The sequence below is a fragment of the Zophobas morio genome, unplaced genomic scaffold (genome assembly GCF_036711695.1).
Source record: "Zophobas morio isolate AGI-343-1 ecotype UQ-CSIRO unplaced genomic scaffold, CSIRO_AGI_Zmor_V1 ptg000058l, whole genome shotgun sequence".
Lineage (NCBI taxonomy): Eukaryota > Metazoa > Arthropoda > Insecta > Coleoptera > Tenebrionidae > Zophobas > Zophobas morio.
Window position 1 is genome coordinate 1,892,510 of NW_026972163.1, and position 24,743 is coordinate 1,917,252.

Consider the following 24,743-nt stretch of genomic DNA (forward strand, 5'->3'; position numbering starts at 1 on the left):
ATAAAAACAAAACATTTTACGTATTATTTGAGTTGAAAACTGACTGCACATATTGTTAAAAAATGTTGTCAATGAACATTCTTTCGTTTTTTACGAAGTTTCGAAAAGAGCTTGCCAGAACTTCAGAGAAAGTAGATGACTTGCAGAAATTTAGAACCTCAGAAGAAATATAAATACATTTTGTAAGTACATCAATTAATACTAATGTTTTTGGTACACATGGAGGTAGTGCTAAAAATAAACGATAAGCTAAATGTACGAAATCTCGCAGTACAAGATGAATCCTTCACCACAGATTTAGTATTTATTTATTTATTTGTCTTAAATGACGTTGTCAGTAAAGTAGTAAAGATAGACATCTCGGTTTTGAAATGTTTAATCTAATGATGACCACATAACTGCGTCCTTAAAAATAAAAAAGTAAAAAAATTACCTGTTTCTGAGAAAACTGGTAAAAAAAATCTGTTTATTTTCTTAACCAACATTGCAACATTGGTGTTTTATCAAAATTTCAAGAAGTTTTTCATGTTCTCTCTAAACGAAACTATAAAATTTGGAAAGTCCATAACCTATTATGTAAATTTCAAAATAACTAACAACTGAATTGTACACTTATTTAACAACATTTTGAAATGAGAGATTTTTTAATGACGGCATCCGTTTTTTAGATAAAACTAATAGAGTTTTTGTGAAAATCGTACGACACCAAATACTGGCCAATAATGATACAAAATTTTCCTGAAAATTTACCTACGTTCCATTTTCTTGATCATGGTGGAATCTTTCACCTTGTTCTTCGCTTACAGATCCTAAATTATCAGAAAGTAGTAGCTTAAATGAGAATGAAGAAAGTGAAGTTTAGGCTCACAAGGATAATCTTGGAAAATTTTGAAGCATGTTATTTATAATTTCTTCATGATTTGGGCTTCTTTGGTTTTCTAAGAAGTTTATAATAACTCCTTTTCTATAGAGTTCAGTTTTTTATCAAAGTTTTCGTCTTCTATCACTTTCTTTTATTGGGGCTATCCAAAATGCCTTCTTATAAATGCTTTCTTGATTCATAAAGTAATTACGATGAGTAAATAGGAATGTTTTTTTAAACATACCCTCATCGACTTATTGATAATGAGATGAAGTTGTCCGTTTTTTTACTACATATTTAATCTAGACATTATTACTCAATGACCTTAATGAGATAGTTATTTTAATGATACATACAAATTAATGAAAATTGATCTGTTATAACAAAATAAACTCTGTTTTAGGTCATAGTTATAAATTTAACTACATAGATATACGTCGTCCTCAAACTCACTTCCTATACAAGAAAATATCAAAAATATAGAATTAAAATTATCAAAAATCCTGACGTGGCGGAATTTTTTCACAATTTTTCTCCTAATCAGCCCACCAAAGCCTATAAGAATCGCTATACAAATTTTAGAAAGACAATTCTTTGTAGATCTGTGTAATTCAACATAATGCTATGTAATAACAATTATTTAGTGTTTGCCAGTAGCAGACAGCCTCGTTCTCAGTTTTTCTTATAGTATTGTTACAAAAGAAGTCCATATGCCGCCCCGGTACGACGCCTATGGGTTCTAGTATGTACGGCGATGATGACTCATCGCCGATGACGACGACCTGGCGGCGTTCGTTACAGAAAAGTCTAGAACGACGTCGAGTACATAATCGCTATATAATTCGACGTGTAAATTTGAGTTACTAAGAAATAAATTGTTGAAGTTTATCCATGCCGATTTTTAATCACCCGATAATCGTAACGGTACTTATTAATTTAAGGTCAAAACTATACTTCACAGTGAGCAAATGATAACACAAACTTGTAAAATAATTTGTTTTATCTTTTTAGTATTTAAATTTAGAAAAATAGAAACATGGCGTAATTGTTTGCCTATACAGAATGCTTCACAAGGAATAATGAGCCTGAAAAAATTTTTGATGCAGCCAACAATACTTTGCACAGCTTATGGAGATCCAAAATTCTATTTTTAATAAATATATATTTAAACATAACAAGCATATCTAAAAGTTTGTCAGTTTTGACATTAAAATTATAAAATACTACTAATAAAAATATAAATTAAGTGAAATACTAACCCAAAAAGTGTTTTAATAACGAACAGCACATAAAAAACAAAGCAAATCAGTTAAGAAGATGTTGAAAATGCTGTCTACCACTTCTTCGTCAATGCGGTTCCAGAAAGATTTTGTCACTTTCAAAAGCATCGCTGACGTTACAAATCCCTCAAGCGATGTGACAGATCTTCTCTATTGTTAATAAGTGTTGGTAGACGCGATCTTTGACCATTCCCCATAAAAAGTAATCTAGTGGAGTTGTATCAAAACTTCTAGGGGGCAAGGATTAAATGAACCCCTACCTATCCACTTAAATATCTGCGTCTAAATAGTGCCTGGCGTCTCTGTGGAAATGCGGGGGTGCGCCATCTTGTTGAAACCACATGTTTTGTCTTCTTTGTAAATATACCTTTTCTAACAACATTGGTAGAATGTTTCTCAGAAAATCTGAATACACTGGACGATTTAATCTTCGCAAAAAAATATGGTCCTATAATTTTGTTCACGTTTTCTAAAAAGTTTTGATGGTTTGTTCCTGAACATATCGACAAAAAATAAGTCTTTTAGGGTGGTCTGCCTCCTTAAGCCCTTGGACTAAGGTAATATGATTAGGATGAAACTTATTTTTCTTGACAATTCTGCAAACAGAAGACTAATGCCTACCCTTCTTGCCAATTCGTATTATCCCACATAAGGTTTCTCCTCAAGAATTTAAACAACTTCTAGTTGGTGTCCCTCACCGGTAGCTACCCTTGTTGTGATATTAGCTCTCAACTAATTCTCCAATCTTTTAAAAATCGTGTCTTTTTTCGGAGTTTGCTGAGCACAAGCCCGTGCAGCAAGGGATACATTCTTCAGACATTCTCCATAAAATCGTGTATGTCTTCTCATCATTTGAATAGGTCCCTTAACATTTTGTACAAATTATAATAAATCTGTAGAGTTTATCAAAAAATGACGTTGATAATTATTCATGACCATCGTGGATTCAAACTATGACTTTTTAAAGAAGTATAGCGAAGTAAGCTGTGAAAAGTATTTTTTTCAGGCTCATTATTCCTCGTGAATCACCCTGTATAATTTGTAATGGTTTATCCACTTTTTGGAATTATTTCTTTAATAACATAACCTCGTGTATTGCACGAAAAAATGGGTAACCAGTATTATGGTTGTTTTCCTACTGATGGAATTAACAAATGTTTAGATGATTACATTTTTTCAGGCTAAAGAATAATATTGGAAAGAAAATGTTGTACGAGTAATGAGTATGATATTACGAGTAATAATAGGCATCAGACTTGTCTGGCCGCTTTCGTGCTGCCTAATTTAATTACATGAAAACAGGAATACCATTTTTAATTTTCTTAAAATGTAGCACAACTTTCAATGTGTTTTACTTTAATTATAATGATAAAAAATATGTTCAACGGGCAACGGCCCGTAATACATTATGAAATTATTCATTTAGTGCCTAGATATATGTATATACAATAATGTACATAAAACATAGTATTAAAGACGATTGTATATTAAAATTTTATATCAAACGTACCTTTTCGTTGTATATCTCTAAGTAACTTGCTTTAAGAATGAAATGAACATCAGTTTTTTCCTGGATAAGTTGAAACAAATAAAGGAAAGATCTAAGAATAAGACCATGTTTTTCGCTAAAGGGTGCAGGTCGTATTCCAAACTGCAATAATATCGTTACTAATATTGGTCGAATATAATACGAATTTTAATACATACTAAACCAGGGGGACCTGTTAGAGTGTGTGTTTTTCCACTTCCCGTTTGTCCATAACAAAAACACGTGCATCTAAACCCTTCCAAAGCCATTTCGATTAACCTTTTCATGCCAGAAAACTCCAACACATCGTCCTGCGTTGCAGCAGGTTCAAAAACTACGTTATAAGAAAAAAGTTTTGGTTTTTGTCCACCACTAGGTCCTCCTGGTATTCCATCCACCTATAGATAATTAAACTTTAATAAAACAATACATAGTTAATGTGCATGTTTTTACTAAAACTTGGCCATTTCCTGGAAATTGTATCACAGACGTGTCCCCTGATTTCTTTTCCCGATTGCTTAGGGGTCTGACCCTAAAAAATAAGAATTATTAATAATATCACGTGAATAGTTTGTGTATTTTAGTACGCACGAACTGAATTAGCAGGGAAACGAACATACATAATTGATCAAAAAACTTTTATATGAATCTATATAAAGATATATCTGAAACATATACTTAGTAAAAGAACTCACCTGACAACTACATTAATATTATCTTCTGTTTGATTGTAACTGGTAATTATTCTTTGTAGATTGTTATCGTCGTCGAGTCGTTCTATACTACCACAACTAAAAACAAATCAATCAGGTTTGGTAGGAATGTTAAAAGACGGATAAATCAATATACAAATTTATAGCATATTATTTATTAATAATGTTAAGATTATTACTAAAAACTAAGTAGTTATTAAGTTTTGACTTCGTCTACAACGTACTTATACACATGATTTATGTTTATGATTATTTGTACTTTTTGTTTTCTTCTTAAAGGTAAAAAAATGAACTATCGTAACTATTGATTCAGTTGCCCAATATTTTTAGTGTATAAAATAGGTTAATGGCGGTTAAGTGATTTCAAGAATGACTTTATTACGTTCTGGTTACTGCCACCAAAAGACAGCATAGTAAACTAGCTCGCTGCCGTTTTTTACAGGACATGAACTTTGAAGTTTCTGATTTCAATTTTTTGTAGTGTACATCGAGGAAAAATTTGTGGTCCCCAGATTTCCGCTTCAGAAAATTTTAAACATATTTATATTTATATATGATGTTACATATATATTTTTCGTTTTCGCCCATAAAGTGGACGTGTCTCTTATTTTCCAATGCAGCTGTTTCAGATCTGTTTTTTTCTCCACCTATTTACCTACGTTGACTTTTTAAGTCAGTTAACGCGAATTCTTTACTGTGTCAAATTTTTCGTTTTTCATGTGATACTTTTCTATCGTTCCAGCTTTTTGCTTTAACAGTAATTGAATCATCATTCTTGGTTTCGCTGGAAGTTAAAATTCCATCATTGATGGTGACGTTTGTTTTCCCATCTTCAAGAGTGTGCGATAGTTCTTCTGTCTTTACAGATTGTTATTGATAGTTCAATGTAATTCTGTAATGTAATGTACAGGTTGAACACCACGGATGCCTTGAGCTGCAAACACCAAGGCCGGGAGTTTACGTTGACGACTGTTTTGAAACTTTGCCTTCAAGCTTACCACCACTATCAAATTTATAGTTTTATTTTAAATTTAATCTCCTATTGTAAGAATAACAAATACAAATTACTTCAACACGGCACGTAGCCCATCTAATTGTCTGTCTACGCTTGTATTTTGCTTGTATTTAGGAAAATCTACCACTGTCGTGTAATAAACTATTTGGCACGCGTTTTCAACGACATGGACCGACGAGGTTCTTGTCAAATAGGATCTATATAATTTTATGAGGTATATCCTAAACGAACAGACTATAAGTTGAACCTATTATGACAAAGTATTTTATCCGGTTGTCAACTCGGGAAATGTGTAATATGTACAATTAATATTTTGGCAAATAATGTCTAATTTCATATTTTCTCAACGTTTCACAGCTCGTATGGTGCTAAAGTTTTGGCTTCCCGTTTCTGTCTGTTCGTTGGCAGATTGTGTTAGGTAAATGAACTATTTATTAGATTCACTACTATATATCGGGTGATCAAAACATTTTTAGATTAGAGTTGGCCATGGAAATATTTGTCTTAATTTTTTGGGGGGGTTGTATCGCCTGGCATGTAGAGGAACGGCAGCATCGAAATTTCCATCACACTTTCCCAAAGTTAAAAGCATATCGGTTTTTTCGAAATTCGAAAGCACTGTCAGCAAAAGTTGAAAATAATATGATGATTAGAATTAAGTTGTCATAATTTTGACACAATCATTGCCATCTACACGTTATTTATTATTTATAAAAAATTTAAGACGAAATCGTGTATGGAAAGTAAAATGTGTTGCTATTCGGACTTATCCAGGCGTGAACAGATAACATAATCACCCTTATTCCTTTATCGTGTAGGCGGTTAAATGTTAATCAAAATTTGTCTACTTTATCTCCATGAAAACTTTGACGACGTCATTTCGCCATTTTGTACATTATTACTTGAAGTTTCCATCGTAAGATGGTTTCGTTTTTTGTGATACTTTAATAATGTATCGACAATTTTAACCTTACTCACAGGGGTTAACGTAAAAAATAAAACTTGTAGAATGCAAGTTTACGTGTTAAATAAAATCTATACGACGAACTTTTGTGAAATTTTGATAATCCATTAACACTGAGTTAATGACTGTAGGATTTATTAAGATTTATTTTTTACTATGTATATACACAGTTTTGAAATTGGGAGTAAAATAATAATTACAAATGAGATAAAAGCATTGTTACTTTACAACTGTGAAATTTGTATTGTGTGGTCATAATGACATGCGTGTAATATACCTACGGAATTGTATTAGCAATATTAGAATTTGTTTAAAATTAAATTTAACAGCAACTTAATAAAATGAATTAAGAGCACCTGAATTGTGTTATAAGGAGTCAGTTACATTTAAACCTATCCCTTTCAAAGACGTTCGAACGAAGGCGATATTTTTACGTATAGGTACGCTTCATTATAACCATTAATTCATTATACCTACATGTTCTTTAACAAAGAAGCGTAGAAGATCAAACGAATACTTAAATTAAAGTGATAATAGAAGTCGTTATTGGTTATTATGTACCTTTATACCAACAAATTATTAGTTCCTTCAGTTGATTGTCCCGCTGATAATTATTTAGATTTGAAGGTCATAGTTCAAAGGTTGTTCGAGTTCGTGCAAATTCCATTTTGCCAAGTGTTTACGATGTTCTAAAAACTTTCACACACGTTATATGGATGCTAGCGTGGGGGATGTGTGCACAGCTTATTGATTACAATAGCTATTTTTATTTCCTGGTAATAATGTTGCACTGTTTGCATAAAAAATTGTGTCAAGTTTAAACTAAATAAGGAAGGAAATGAGTACAACATTATCGTTTAAAAGTTTAAAGAAGCTGTTGTTTCTGAAGTACAAACTTCTCATGTATGATAGAGATTATTTTCAATAAAAATTTTGAATTTTATAACGTGATCGTGTTCGAACAATTTAAAAAAAATGATAGGAGGCATATTTATGAACTATCCATTCGCTAAAATTTTGTCCTTAAATTTTTGTTTTAATTATTACTTGAAAAATAAAAATCAGAGCTCATTACTGAAACACGAACAAAACTATATTTTTCAGTCAGGATTTACTGACGAAGTGACGAGTCTTTTTTTATTACTTCATTGGTCAATATTGAAATAAAACATTTCTGAGGTATTAAGGGGTACAATATCTTTTTTGAAAGAGTTTGAATTTCTGACCGAATATGTAAAACAACGGATTGTTAAATTACTGATAAGAAGGTCTTGCAGTATGTTTAAAATAGAAATTATTAAACAATTTTGAAGATGAAGGCACACATTTTTGTGAAGGAATGAATATAAAATTTTAAGAGTGTTTTATTATCTAAAATGTGAAACAGACAAACGTCAGAGGGAAAACGACATTTTCGTGTTATACAAACTGTTTTTTAAAAAATTTCGGAGCACAAATTGCATTAAAAAATGTGTTTAAACTAAAAAATTCGTGATGAAGTTCCTACGAGTAAGTGACTAATCAATTTAAATGTTTTTTTTTTTGAAATTTATATGTATTGCATATTAAATCATTAAAAGTTATATGTAGTAAAGTGTAAATTTATGGTGTGGAATAGAATTATAAAAAGCAGTACAAAATATGTTGGTGGAGTTATTAGTTAAATTGGTTATACATTATGGTTCGAGAATTAAATATTTATTGATTTCATGAGTAGAAAGGAAATTATGTACTAATGTATTTATTTAATAGGTACGAGTTAAATTAACATAATATAATTGCTTATTTTTTTATAAGTATAACATATACAAAATATGATGCTTTTCGCTGGCATGGCATTCATTGTGCATGGTTTCAAGTCGATTCACCAATTGCTGAAATGTGTCGAAAAATGACTGCTTTCTTGTGACTTTAATGTCAAGCTTAGCATGACATGCGCACTAATATCCGAAAAATATAGAAGACCCTTTCAAATTTCTCATTTGTGCACTTTTAATGGTTTATTAATAAACAAATTAACTTTAACAGAAACAAACATGAAACTCGCAAGTCACCCGACGGATTCGATTACTATACTTCCTTAGCTCACGCTCAGGAAGTAAAAAAAAGTAACCAATCGTCCAATAGACTCAATTACAATACTTCCTTAGCTTACACTCATGAAGTAAAAACTAGTCGAAGTTTACGTAAGCAGTAGAAACTGATGCATGATCACTTCTGCATGTACATATTTTAAAGGGTATTTTTCTATAAAGATTTATTAATTCATTTTTCGAAGAGGTAACACACCCTTTCTTAGCGTCATATTTTTCTACGATTTTCAGAGAAATTAAATGGGCCGTTTTTTAATAAGCGAAAAAATTAAATGGGGTGTTTTGTGAGAAACCTTCAAACACAGGTAAATGTAATTTTGTAAATTCAATATGTTTGCGATAACCCCTACGTGTTAAAATGAAAATGGGTTGGATTATTAAACCACATATATAAATCGTGCTTTGCTGCATGATTCAGTACGATTTTCTGATAAAATTTAATGATCACACCATCAATTTTTCATTGAAACAAATACAAGTTTTGATTTGCACAGCGTAACACAAATAATAGCAGTACTGTAACCTCATTTGACATACACCTGTTAAAACTTTTATGACTTAAGCGGCTTAAGCCAAAGCACCCTTATAAGTCAAACTGGCTATTGTAAGCTTTGTGGACCCGAACCTCAAGATTATTACTGTCCATTGTTGGCATAATGTACACTCACCGGCAAAAAAAGCGAATCACCCAAACATGGGCGCCGGCAGGGGGGTGCAAGGGGGTGCACGTGCACCCCCCTGGCTTAGTATAAAATACACACTTTAATTTAAATCCAAATTGCAGTCTTCTAGGAAGTGGATAATAGTTTTTGAAATGGCTTCCGCATTCAGTTCTTGCAGCACATATTCTAAAAATTCTTCGCAAATTATTGAATTTTTATTATCTTGATCACAACGCAAATATCGAACTCCAATCGATAATTGTTCTGTGCCATTAATATTAGCAGTCTCATCAGCCAACACCTAAAAAACGGATGCCTGATTCACTTCCTCAATTATTTTGCTCTTCAGAACATCAGAACAAGTTTCAATCAATTCATTTTGAATTTGATGCGATATATACAAAGAGTTTCTTTCTCCTGATTCTAAATGATTTTTTTAAATTTCATCCCCAGATTCAATTCGAAAATGGAATAAATATACTATATCCTATAATGTATGGGTGCACCCCCCTGCAAATAATCCTGCCGGCGCCCATGCACCCAAAGTTTGTCTTGAAAATGGTTCCTTTTCAAAATGTAATGTAATGCACACCAGAATGTATTGAAGATTTCTACAAAAATACTAATGAATCGATTTTTTTGCCGGTGAGTGTAGCTGTGAACTGAGTTAAGTAATACGATAGCCATTTTGACTTACAAGGGTGGTTTGGCTTAAGCCGCTTAAGTCATAAAAGTTTTAACAGGTGTATGTCAAAATGAGGTTATTTTACTGTATTTCCAGAATTAAAAAAAAATAAATAAACCGTTTTTGATTTAGCCTTACAATAAATATCTTCTTTCATTAATATTGTGAGACATCCTCTATAAACAAACATATGCAATATAAGATGAGGAGACGTTACGTTTTCTGAGTGGAATTTTCGTTCTACTTTCAGAATGTAATATCTGCGTTATTAACAGACTTATGGTTTTGAAATTTTAAATATATGTTGTCCATAACTTTCTTTATATAACGCAAGGGCAATTTTGTTAAAAACTGTTTGTAATCATATTTTTCTTTTAATTTTACGGAAATTTTTGCATAACGTATTTTTTTAAATCAGTATCTCAATTATTAAAGGAAATTTCGGATCATGATTTTGAATACTGTTTGCAGCTTACAAAACTCCAGAAATCATACCAGATATATCGTCGATTTATTTTGTTAGAAACGATACATAAAAAAACTTGTGACATAGAAGTTGCTAACTTTTATTTTTACTATATCTCAGTCCCAACAAATAAAGTTAAAAATAGACCTAGTACGATTTCTAAAGTTTTGCAAGCTAAAGACAGTAATGACAACCCCGTTCCAAAATTTCCATAAATAACTGAAATATTGTTTTTTTTAAATACGTAAAAATTTCAACAAAATTTAAAAACCACCTATATGATAATCAATTGTTAAAAAAAACTGCCCTTGCAGTGGTAATAATGGAAATATTACATTTTGAAAATATATCGACAACACCACAAGAGCCAAACGTAGCGACTCCTCTTAATAAATTTTTCAAATGACGTCATCAGTTTGTTCTGGGTATAAATAAATACATGTTAATCGATGTTGCGAGAATCTGAAGTTAGTTACGTTATTATTTTTATGTTGGCTCGTGTACGGAAGGTTAAAAATATGTACGTATCAACTACAAGCAAGTCACTATATAAATTTCAATAATAGTTAGAAAAATTTTGAAATGGTATCATTTAATTTTGGTTAACGTTTTACTACGATATTGTTGTCCTACAGTTTCAGAGACTATCTGAACTATCTGTCTAATAAATTCACCAACAAACAGGGAAATAGGTGGTAAATTAACCAAAAAGAAAGGCCGATATTTTCATATTTTACAAGCTGTGAAAGATCAGGAAAATAAGAAATTAAGTTTCCGTTAAAATTGATAATGATAACCCTGATCTGACGGTTCCCTCATGTATATTATCGAAAAGCTAAAACGCGAGTTAGAGTAACCTGCTGAGTCATAAAGTGGATCTAGATGTTATATTTTCAGATATTTTGCCTATTATCATTCAAATTCAATAAAACAAGTATAGAGAGGACCAGTGGAGCACCCGGAGAAACTGGTTGGAGCGGAGGGGTCGGCAGAAGAGAGTTGGGTATGATAATTAACACTGAAGTAATAAATATTTCATATATATTGATTATATTGCAAACAAAAATACAAGTTACTTAATTATTACTTAATTTTCTAGTAAACTGAAAACTGTTTTATCCACTTCCTCGTATGCTTCATTGAAAACACACTATTTTATTGAATGAATTATAGTTGATGTGAGTATTTTGTGATACCATTTTAGCGATTGAAAGTCTTGTTTTGTTAGACTATAAATTAGCATTTTACTTAGTAGATTACCTCCACCAAATTTCATTTGTTCAGTGAATAGATAGACGGATAAATTTGCTGTATTCTACAACATTATTATAATAATATTATTTCATTTGTAAATTCGGCGTTTAGCAGAATAAAAAGCCTTCGCGACAACATTTTTAATAATAATATTATACTTGTTTTTATATTTACGAACTCTAGGTTTCACATAAGATAAAAACTTACTCGCTTCCTCTAGACTTAGGTAAATCTTCCCGGAATTTCGCGGGACTATTGCCTCTCGATTTTGTTGAATTTTTTTTGGGAGTTAGTTTCCTTTGGTGATTTGGGCTATCCTGCAACTTTGTTGGTGTAGTCCGCACAGGACTTCGAGCTATTCTGCTTGGAGATTGAACAGGACTAGCCTTTGTACTTCTACCTGAATTTCTTGCGGGACTGGTCCCCCGCGATGTTGGAGGGGTTTTGTACAAATTTCCTGGACGTGTTACCATAATTATAGTTTTACCTAAAACAATACATAAATCAATGGTTTAATGCACCAACTTGAGAACGATTTTTGTTTATCGCAACTTATATGGTTTATTTCATGAAAAAACACACAATTTGACCAAAAGGTGCACTTTTTATGCTTTTAAGAATATGTTACATATGTTTGAGTTTAGTACAAATTGTCTTTTCTTCCAAAAATCATATTCGAATATTTCACCTATGGGCCTTGACTATCTAGGACACGTTGTTTTAGCAACAAGTGTTACTTATTTTTATTTAAATGGTTTTATGAATAGATAAAACTGTTGCTATTCGAGCGTCAGCAATTCTTATGATTTGTAGAGAACCATATACTCAAATAATCAAACAGAGGACGGATATACAGCGTGTTATTAAAAGGTACGTACAAAATAAAATCGGCAATTGGTCTCGAAGTATGGGTGCTAAAAGTTAAAAAAAGTTCAGGTAAAAGTGTTCTCCTTTTAGAGATAAAAATTATTAAAATTTATGTCCAAATTCGTTGAACGCCTCTGATAAAAACATCATCTCTCGTTTCTATAGCAACATTTAGTCTTGACAAAAGTTTTATTGTTACAGTTGCTAGGGTTTATTAAAATAGATTAACTTTACCTATTTATCTTTCAGTAGCGTCTAAAAAGGTTGGATAAGGGTTAATTTTCCCCTTATAATTTTGATAACACAAAATAAGTTTTTCAGATTTCTTAGACCTCGCGAAAAACTGTCAATTTTGTTGTACGTACCTTTCAATAACACCCTGTATTAGAAAATAAAATTACCGATTCTTTAGTTTTTCATGAAATTTTAGATGATCACGTTTCCTTAAACATGTCACGGAATCAGATTGAATCAATCATGGGCTCATGGAACATGCGGTTAATGAAGATTCTAATCCAAATAATCAAAAATTAATGCTCCGCGGCCCCGTCCTATGTATTTACTTTACCCATGGCTGGTGCAAATATTCTCAGGCAAATATAGTCAGATAATCAGTCGGCTAGAATCAAGACAGAGACCGAGGGGTCACTTAATCTTGCACCTACAGATTTTCTCCTTTAGTGTCATGTGAAATATATCAATGAATCGTAATGAATATCATCACAAGCTGCAGATATCTTATTGAAGTAATTATCAGACTTCGGCATAGCGAAAGTGATGCTCATTGCCGTCTGATCGCCAGCGCTATTGCAGTCGTGGCCTACAACTTCGGGCATTCTTAATAACAATTACTACTTTTTCTAGGTTTTCCTCAGTTTTACGAGTTCTCCTAGATGTTAAAATGCTTTAAAAATTAAAAATGACGGATCAACATCACAATTTTCGTGATGATCTTGATCAGATAAACCCTGAATTGCATCAAACGCCACTGAGGTTGGGACTGCACAGTCGGCCAGCAAATTTATCGCCTGATGTCGCGCCGTCGTTTTTAATATTTGTCTGATTGATTCTTAATCACTTCGGCTGTGCCTAACTCTGGTTATTATTCACAAATTATATCGAGCGGCGACTCGCGTAAAATGTTAGTCCCATATAACCTACGGTGGAATGTAAAATGTTGTGGCGTATTTAATCAAAGCACAAAATATTTAATTTTGTCTGTTAACTGTGTGATGTTAATACTGGTGTTCAACAATTTATATAAAAAATTGGTCGAAGGTTGTTTCGACAGAACCTCCCTCGCACCTGAAGTACAATAAAACGTATCGAGCATTTTCGAAAAATTATAAAATTTTATTTTTTGATTTTTTTTAATGAAAAACCATATAAGTTGAAATAAAAACATGTATGAAATGTCAAATTAAATATAAAGAAGTATGTTAGGTATATGTTTCAAATGAGTTTTTCCTTTACAAAATTTTGTTATGACGTCATCAACATTTTTGCCTTGCAGCAGTAAGGAATCACGGAATTGTATATCAACTTGGATTGGTGTCGTGTAATATTAATAATAGCAGTATTGTATTCTCAAATTTTCTGGGAAAAGGGAGTGAGGCGTTTCTAATTTAATCAATAAAATAATTTGACTCATTCATTAATATTTTTTAGCCAACTGTAGAAGCAAATCTAAAAAATACGATAAATCACAAGTAAAAACTCGTCATGTTTTGCATATTTTAGGTAGAATTTATTCGACAAAGATCTTGAACTGACGTCATCAATTTTTTGGGGGAATAAATAGATACATTTCAATTAAAAAATTTACCACGCTTACAATAACTTTAAACCGTAACAAAGTATTCGGTTTTGCAGATTCAAAATTAAATTGCGAAATGTTGTTATATGATTTTCATTTTTTTTTTCCAAAAATTTGGAGGTTTCAGGTAGAAACTCAACACGGGTACATAAACTACACGTGCAGGACTAGGTATGTTATTTTAAACAATTTAAAACACATTTACTATGTACAATTTTGAAGTGACGTCATCACATTATTGGTGGGTATGATTAGATAAAGTTTGGTTAGCGCTTTACCATCTACACAATATTCATAATTCACATATGAAATTTGACAACAATCGTTCTAGTAGTTTCGGAGATTATGTGTCTTGTTAGACGGACGAACGAACAGACAAACAGACGGACAGAAGTGGGAGACCCATTTTTACTTCCCGAGCGTAAGCTAAGGAAGTATAGTAATCGAGTCCATCGGACGAATCGCCACTTTTATGTTCTCTGGACGTTTCATGATCCCTAAAGTAAGAAGAAAGTAGTTTCCCGTTTCCGTCTGTCTGTCTAGCGTCCCCATCCAGTTTTATTAGGCCCGCAATCTACGAAACTGCTGGACCGATTGTTGTCAAATTTTTGTTTGTATATTAGAAACATCATGTAGATAATAAACGCTAACCAAAATTTGGCTAGTCCACCAACAATTTGATTATGTTATTTCAAAAAATTATATGTTTATATGATTTAAATGTTATACAGTAATATACTCTTATTCTTGAGTTTTTTTCTTAACCGTCCAAATTTTCGTAAAGAACTCACCACAGTATAATAACAGTTTACCATTAGCGTACGATATCCCGACCGTGGTTCAGTGGGTGCTCCCGCATTCAATGCCATACTTTGTCGTTTGTTTTTTTGACGTCATAACAATTTTTTTTATTGATCAAATTAAGAACGAGTCACCCTATTTTCTCGAAAAGGTGAAAATACGGGGCACATGTTTATATAATAACAATATTAGTAATAATAATTTTAGTGCCCTGTTTTGAGGCGACAAACTCATTCAAATCAAACAAATTTCCACGTGACATTGTTCCGATATATAAAGAAATACTTGAAATTAAGGGTTGTTATTACTGCTGAGAGGCCATTTTTTCCCATTGGTTATCTGCTTTAAAAATATTTTACATTGTCTGTACTTGTGCAATTTGCACAATCCCTTGCAATTTGCGGCCCCACGGTGGAGGGGCTGCGGGGATGTTATTTATGCCGCTGGTTTTTACTTTATAGAGGTTATCACAAAACAAGCATCGCAAAATCTAATTTTATAGTTTTTCAAAGAAGCGGGATTTGTTGGAGTTGTAAATATTTCAAAAGCGAGGGAAGTTTTGTTGCAATAAACTTCGGTCAATTTTTTCGTAGTCAAGGGGATATGACCTATCGAGAAAATATGAAAGCAACTAGTCGTCCGATGGATTCGATTACAATACTTCTTTAGCCTACGAGAATTAAAAAGAAATACTAGGTATAAAATGTCTAGTTTGTAAAGAGTTGAGTCTAAATCTTTTAAACAAAGCTTGATGATCGCATCCTCTATCTAAATAAACTGCATCTTGTGTAAAAGATAAGAATTTAAAAGATAAAATTCTCCTTGAATTAATTCTAAATGGTTTATACATATACCGGGTGTCCCACGTAACACTTTCGGGCGCAATAACTCAGGTACTTTTGAAGGGATTTTGTTCAAAACTTCAACTTGAAAGCAAATATTCCCTAAATCTTGATCATCGACCATCAACGAGATGTTTTTTGATTCAAAAAATTCAGTTTTTCAAACCCGCTGTATGAAATTTTTGACTTTTCCAAAATTACCAAGAGAGATGCTATTGTTATTTCACCTTCCAAAATTTGTTTTTGGTTTCATTTCTTCAAAAATTTTTCTAAAATCGTCAAAATAAAATATGGTACTTTTTGAGGTTTTTTAAAAATGTCAATTTAAAGGAGAAAATTTTCATCTGCGACCATTATTGGTTCAGCTCGTCGAGAACCAAGTCCCAGAATTTTTTGAGAATTTGTATGCAACTTTGTCGAAAGTTAAATTTTTCAAAACAACTAAATTTTTTTACCTTTTCCAAGAATTTTAAAAAATTATCAAAAAGGTACTATTATTGATTTTGGCTTCTAGAATTTAACCTATCTGTGGATGTTATAGCACCCCCACCTTATTCACCCCACCCCGCCACCCTAGAATAAGGTAATGAGAGAGTAAGGGAAACGGGGTGGGGTGAATAGAGTGGGGGTGCTACAACTTGTATATAACGGTGAAACAAACCCAGGATGTTTAGTCTTAATGTTGACATCCTAACGTTAACAAACCGGACATATTCGTGACCACAAAAGTGTAAGTATACCTTTTCTTTATTTATATAAATTGTTTCTAATTTTTGTTTTTTTTTCAGATATTTCCAAACCATGGCTCTACAAAGAAGTTCATCGCCAACGCGCACTGTGGACATTTTCCCACAAGAGGAACTCGAGTCCACCTGCCGAAAATATAGAAATTTCGTCAAAAATTTCGAGAAGCCCGAGGATTTGACGAAAATAATGAGAATCAGAGGAGTTGGAAAGGCGCACCTCCCAGGAATTATTTCTGGAAATTTGAGGCTCAAACAGACACTAATAGGTAGACATCGACCATAGGAATGACCTTTTGTATGTTACATTTCTTTTAGACTAGATATTTGATATATTCATTTTGTTTGCAGATATATAATGTTGTTTTGATTTGTTTTATAAATTTTATATTATTACAATTTTATAAATTAAATTATTTAACAACAGTAATGTTTTATTTTCCTTAATTCTTGCACTCAAGTGACAAAAATCTTCAAAATTATTTAAGCACACCTTCCCGGGCACCTCAAGTCGAACATTCAAACAAAATCAATATGTTAAAAAAAAATGCGCGCTCGTGCGATTTGAATAGCACCCGATCCACAATTCGCGGACCAACCTAGCGTTTCGATCAGCCAAAGCATAAAGCATTACCACGTCGACACGTTCTGAATTTGAAAAATTCATCATTGTCGAGGACCGAACACACGACGGCAACCAACTGATACATGACTGGCGCTTATTTAGTTCTTGCACGTTGTTTATTAGTGCACCGCTTTTTTGGTTCTTAATATTAGTCGTTCTGTGCCATTCATTGAAAAGTAGTTATGGTAGGTCAAAAAACATTATTTTTTACATCGATCATCGGCAGGTAATCTTAATATTTTTATTGAAAATTCACACCTTAGTTATTAAAGGAAATAAATAACAATACACATGTTTTATAAAGTGTTATTATCACCACACGAGTTCAAATTTGTAAAACGAATGCTTGTGGCGACTTTATTTACACAGTCACTTACTTGTAACATAGATATTCGACTATGAGATTAACTTTTACTTCCCGAGTGTAAGCGAAGGAAGTATTGTAATCGAATCCGTCGACCGACTCTCTACTGCCACGTTTTCTCGACCTTTTATGACCCGTACAGTACGAAGAAATAGGTCTCCCGTTTCCGTCCGTCTGTCCGTCTGTCTGCCGTCCCGGATTTTTTCTATTGCAAAATGTGGATGGACTTTTTTCTTGTGGTTCTATTAATTTTTTTTATATTTCGTATGTCTGTCCCTGATTAGTGATTACACACTAAAAGAATATGTTCATACTGGTAGTGCAAAGGTAATTATGGCCTATATCTCTCTGCTATATCGCTTTTATTCGATCGTTTCTCACTTTTCGATTATAAACTTCAACCCCTTTGGCAATATAATTGATTTCGCACTTATGGGTACTCAGTTGCGTTCTGGTGTCTTGACTAAATTCTTCCATTATTTTTAAAAGACGACATTGCGCGGAAATCAAAATTACCTTTACGGTTTTGGTGTTTTATTAATTTGACACCAAGAAATACAGTGATTACCGATTTCATGAGGTGTTGTTTTCCCTGGTGTTATTTTTATCGTTGATTCTCGGAATGTTACTGTTTGAAGCCAACTCCATAGACTAATAAAAATAACAAAGAAGAGAGTGGGGTGCAAAATGGCCGGTACCCTCTCTATGGTTCAGGTAAAATGCGCAGATGACGTAGTTATTATCATCAATGCCATTATCATCATCATCATCATCATCATCATCATTATTAACATCATAATCATAATCATTATCATCATAAAGGCTTATATAAATCCGTCAATTTTTTAAACAGCATGCATCTTGTAGTGATTTTGCAAATAAAGCCTGTTATGGATTCGACTAAGATCCCCAAAAGACGATTCATTGTGAAAGTCTAGACTAGTTGGATGATGAAGATGTAAAAGTTTCTCACCACTTTCAAACTCACATAATTACGCAGGTTTCGCATCAAGTATGTAGCATCGAGAGAATGAGAAAATCAATTTATCTGAACAATATCACTATATTCCTATCTAGTAGTTAAAATAATCCGAAGAAGATAATTAAAACTAGAATCATAAATTAACAAACGACTCATTTATCACCCCAAGAGCTGTCAAAGCAAGAATGAAATCAGTTATATCTATAACCCAAGTTCGCCAGCGAAAGAGGCAGTCTCACGAAAATTTAATGAAAAATGTCCGGAGAGAGTTGTTAGTGAAATACGTACAATAAATAATTACGATGGTACACTCCGAAATTACGAAATTAAAGTAAATTAAAACAAGCTGAACACCTTGAGCACAATACAAGAAATAAAAACTGATGAAATATTGGCAAATATATATCTATAAAAAAAATATATAAAAATATTATCAAAAAAAAGGTCAAAAGAAAACGTATCCATTTGGCTACATAATACAGAGGAGTGTCTATCAAACGTTTTGCCTCATACCTAAATAATGGACAGCACACAATATTTTGTGATAACAAATATTCTCAAATGACTGAAATAGTATTAGTAGTCCTCCACTTCATTGACTTTTTAAAAATGTAACATTCGAAGTTACGCTGCAATACCTACTGGTACTAATGAGTAAATTTTCCCAAAAGCAAAATAGAAGTCATAAAAAAGTTCTAAAACACACTCCTGCAGGTACCATACCTATAATAACTAGCAGCTAGTGGACTAACGATAAGAGTGGGACAACAAATGTTGGATCACTGAAAACGTACAATAAAATCTCGGATAATTTAAAGAACTTTTACATGCACGTGTTTAAAGCTAAAATTAAACAAATCTGGTCAACTGCGCTTTGTATTTAGTTTGAAGGTTTATATTGGAAAGCAATTAGATGTTAGCGTTCATTTGATACATTAACAAAACAAAAAAAAAAAGCTTTATGTTTTTGTAAATTATTCTTTACAGATAAAATACTAATTAAATGCAAACTATGTCACAACTTTTATTATTATCAGACGACCTACATAACTTTAACCGACAGTAAAATTGGACAACAAAATAGATTTTAGTTTAATTCAATCTGCAAAAGTTTTATTTGATTTTAACAATGTGCAGAAGAAAATCAGAAAAGTGAATAATTGATGTAGTTATTAATAGATTGGGAGGTGGGCCAGGAGGAGATGTTGAGGAAAGGAAATTCAACTAGTGGTTCCGTTGGCTATTTATCTATTTTGCACAAGTAAAATAACTACGTCCAATATTACTTTTGATTTAGTCAGTGCAATTAATTAATCAATCACACAAAAGTAAAATTGTATAGCTTATTTATAACGGTTTCTATGAACTCATATTTTTTAAAAGCGTGGGGCCAATTTATGCAGGTAGTTTTATCTATGGAGGTAAACAAAACTTATTGTTGTGGGTCAAATACATGTTTTATTTACGTTCGCATATATCCAAAATTACTTATTTCGCCATGCCAGTCGAGTACCCACTAATCCAAAATGCTTTTTACTGCAAAAGTACTCCCTAGATAATAATAAAAACCAGCATTTTAAAAGAAGTTAAAGCGAGACTGAAAAACTCTGATTTACTATTGTAAACGGCAAAAATACTAAAAATTCATTCTTTTCTTGTTAATTTTAACTTATCAGCCTAGTTTATTTATCATCTGCAATAAACCACATCCACTTCGGTCAGAGAAGAAACGGTAGGTAGCGTACATTTAAACAATAGGTACGTATTGTTTGATTCTAACAGAATGTCTGTTATTTGACAATTTTAAATAATAAATAATGTTTAATGCTTGCCTGATTTTTTACTTACTTGTAACATAGACAGATATTCAACTAACAGTTACGTAACAAAATAAAGGACCAACATTAATATTAGATAGCAAAAACAAAAACACTTTACTTATGTGTCCTGTATGAAATAAATAATTTAATCCTCACAAGCATAGTCCACCGCAGGCGAACAAAAAGAAAAAAAAATCCCATAAGAATAAGTATTCATTCTAACAATTGTTTTACCGAAGCAAAGTTACACTACAACCGTTCGCTATTAAATAAAAACTTTCACATATAATACTTAATTGATAAAGATGATGATGATGATGATCGTAGATTCTGGTTATTTTACAATAAAATGACAGAGTACTGTTGTAAGCTATATACCACTTATTATATCTTATTATATCTTATTATTTAAAAGATACTGCAAGAGTTTAAATACAGTCATAACACGATGAGTCTAGGGAACTATACAGGATGATTTTAAATAAATAACAATATTAAAATATTTCAAAAAATAAGTACTCTACAAAAAAATGTCCAGATTCAAAATTTACTCATCCCATGCGGGAAATACCTTGGTGCAAAAGACTACTCCCCCTGTCCCCTTTTTCTAGGTGGAGCAAGGGGTAACTTTGAAATCTTAAATAGGAACTCCCAATTTTTATTACAGATTCAGAATCTACGGTTAAAGATACGAAGGGTTTGTCTAAAACATTTCTTTAAATTCATGACAGATGACGCTGCGTTTAAAAAAATATATTTTTTTTTCGATTTCTCCTACTGAGAACCTAGGCATACAATTCTACAATACGTTTGCAGTAAAAAATACCACGTTTTCATTGTAAATAATAATCAAAATTAAGGTAACCTGAATGGTGAAATGTACCGAGACATTTTGGAAAATGAACTGCCAACAGTACTTGAAAAGTTAAGCCAGTGACTATGTATTTAACATCTATACTCACTGGTTAAGCATAAAAGTGCTATAGAACATGTGGTTTCAACATGATTGTAGTCCAGCGTACTATTCGATGGTAGCACGTGAAGTACTTGATCATGATTTCAATAGTCACTGGATCGGTAAAGCTGGTCCGGTAAATTGGTCTGCCAAATTACCAGATCTTGGTTCGCCAGATTTTTTTTTTGTGGGGCTATTTCAAAGACAAAGTTTACAAACAAGAACTAACAACGCGTGAGAATATGATTGAGTGAATCAGAAATGCTTGTGCCAAAATTCAAGCAGACACATTTTGAGTACTTAATTTAATTGAAAGATGATGAGGCGAGGGGACTCATGTAAATTAAGCACCCTGATAAGTGAGAGGTGAAAGGGCTCACATAAATCAAGCAGCCTGATAGGTGAGAGGCGAGGAAACTCACCTAAATCAAGCACGATGGTACGTGAGAGGTAAGGAATGGACAAAACCCCGAAGGGAACAGAAAACTACTTCGTCCACATCAATGTTCCTGGGTTACGCTAAAGTAGTTTATTCGCCAGGCATTTACGTTCCTACAGCTAACAATTTCCAACGTTTTTGAAGAAGAATTTCGAGTATTTACATAAAACATGGTATTTTTTAGTGCCAATGTATTGCAGAATCGTATGCATAAGTTCTTAATAGGAGAAATCCAAAACATTTGAATTTAGTCGATTCAGCTCTATCTACCACGAATAAAAAAAAGTATTTCTGACAAATCATACGTACTTTTAGCCGTAGACTCCGAATCTGCAATAAAAAATAGCGGTTCCAATTTAAGGTTTCAAAGTTAACCCCTGCCCCACTTACAAGGAGAGGGAGCGGTGGGTTAATTTTAGAACTAATGTATTTCCCCCGCGGCTTGATTAAATTTTGATTATGGACATTTTTTCGCAGAGTACTTATTTTTTGAGATATTTGAAAGTTTCAGGTTAAAAAATTACCTTGTATATAAAAATCTACTTGCTTCACCTACAGCAGATAGATACACTTCATTTATTTTAAAAGAAATTTTTTTTAAATATTGTCTTCGTACAGATTCTGTTTAATAAAATGTGGTAAATTAGGCAATTTTACATTGTTAGCACCACCATGGCTCTACAAAAGTTCCTATAAATAAGGGAAGTTCGTTGCTTCTCGAAAGGAACCTCAACCGAGCAAACTTAAACTATGGATTTTTAAAGTTCCTGTATATAAAAACTTACATTTTCGATATTAGCTAATAAGGAATCTTGTTGATCATTCGGTGCGCTGTAATAATATAACGTTTATCCCCACAACACCAAAAAGACAAAATATTTTTCAATGCGTTTTCCCAACCACGTTGGCATTTTCTAGGAAAAGCTAAAGTAAACTTTAGTTTAGCTGTACGTAGATAATGCCAACGTGGTTGGTGAAACGCGTCTAGAAATATTTTGTGTATTTTCGGTGTTATGGGGATAAACTTTATATTAGTAATATGACCTGAATATTGGGACTGAATTTATTATCGAAAGTAAATACTTCATATATTTAATTATTACTTTTACAACTAGATTTTGATTTAACGTGATATAGATATTTCCTTCTACAGGCCATTCGACACGGGACTTATTTTCGTAGACTAGATTGTATGCGATAGAATGCGCGCGCCCATTGAACCTGCTTGTATACAAGAATTTAGAACTGGTTCTAATTTTTCGTGTACAATTTAGTACGAAAAAAAAAAAGTACACGGGACTCCGTGTCAAACGGCTCTAAGTTCTACTTTTAATTAAATAATATTATTGATAAATTGTAAAATGAAAAATGATAAAAATAAGCTTTTTCATATTTTACAGCTTATGCAAACGGGTCCCTCGCTTACAGTCGCAAATAAAAAATGTACATATGACATTCTGGATAATGTATAAAATAACAAGTTCCTACCTACATATTTTGGTATCAAAATAGTACAGTTCAATTAAAGTTGTGACGATTTTTGTAAATTTGGTTTGTAACTTTGTACAACACATTTTTATACCAATAACTACAAACAAGTAAGTAAATAAGTAAAAGATCATGACAGAATCTGATGAGGTATATAATAAGCGTGGGAACTAGGATATTGGCACAATTTATTCTCATGAATTAAATATGCTATAATTGGAATTGTCGGTGTATGAAGAGAAGATTGTAGTTCTTGTAATAGATATAACCACTATCAAATTCTAACGAAACGTGAAGAAAATATAAATGGAAGAAGTTAAAAACTCTTTTTGCCGGTAAGTAAACATCATATGTAGAGCACTGATTAAAAAAAAAATTTTTTCTTAGCACATCATTTTTGTATAAAAAACTTGTTATAACAAATAAGTTTTTTGTTTTTTAAGTTTTGAAGTTGTATTAAATTTTTAAATTCATTAAATTCCTTAATGTTTTTCTTTTCTTTATATGTATATTTTTTTTGTACTACGGTTACCACACATGTTTCTTACCATAGAAATTACGATGTCGTTAGCTTCCCTTTCTTTAAGTAAAAACTAGAACATACGATTATAACTTTTATCATTATTGTTACACGAAAGTAAAATATATGTATTCAAGACGGCCGATAATTAATGTACGTGTTTAATAACGAACGAACGTGCAGTGTTCATAACACGTGCAACGCGTTACAACTGACGGTGGACGACGCTTGAAAACCTGTGAACCGATTGACATTGGACGCTAACCGTCGCTACGCGTCGTCCAATTAATACAAAACGACGTCATAGCACTGGTTCTTGAAATTGTTTGATATATCAATGCAGAGTTTACATTATTGGTAATCTTCAATCGAATTCATATGCACGCCAAGGGTAAGTTAAACATGGACATGGAATTAACATAAAAAAAACTTTTTTATAGCGTAAAAACTTTTTTATTTCATAATAAACAATAATATTCAAACCAAGTAATATGACCACTAATAGTCAGATATCTTAACAGATGCTTAGATGCGTATATTGATAATTACCGTACACAATTTTTATTTTTTCTTGTAAGAAATTATCCGCTATTCAAAGTTAATCATCAACTTTTTTCTGTAACTAATACGTAAGGGCTATTTATATTTATGTAAATAATTTCTAAAAATTAATGGTGTAATCAGAAAGAAACAATCTAGGCGCTCTTTCTGAGTCACAGATGAATATCTTTCCATATTAACCATTTGCATAAAATCAATATTAATTGTTTACTTGGGCTTTTAATACATTCCCGGAACAAAATTTGCAGAAAGGCGTCTACTGATTAAATGTGAACCAAATTACTACGAAACAACTTGTTTAATACCATTTCTGAGGAGTATTGAATATTTGACAAGAAATATAGTGCGGACTGCGGAGTATGCCCCAAGCATCTGTTGACTTGTTACTTTACCGCGGA

The 24,743-nt window shown here is 32.3% G+C and overlaps 1 protein-coding gene across 1 annotated transcript in view; it reads right to left on the reverse strand.

The window, feature by feature from the left end:
* Positions 1–24,146, reverse strand: part of Klp54d (Kinesin-like protein at 54D) — a 30,691-nt gene extending 6,545 nt beyond the window's left edge. The window contains exons 1-6 of the mRNA XM_064075246.1: positions 23,813–24,146; positions 11,730–12,009; positions 4,366–4,461; positions 4,124–4,202; positions 3,850–4,068; positions 3,653–3,793 (exon numbers count right to left, since the gene is read on the reverse strand). Coding sequence (XP_063931316.1) covers positions 3,653–3,793; positions 3,850–4,068; positions 4,124–4,202; positions 4,366–4,461; positions 11,730–11,995 — 801 coding nt within the window. The 5' untranslated portion in view covers positions 11,996–12,009; positions 23,813–24,146. The remainder of the gene's footprint in view (positions 1–3,652; positions 3,794–3,849; positions 4,069–4,123; positions 4,203–4,365; positions 4,462–11,729; positions 12,010–23,812) is intronic.
* Between the last annotated feature and the right edge of the window lie 597 nt (positions 24,147–24,743).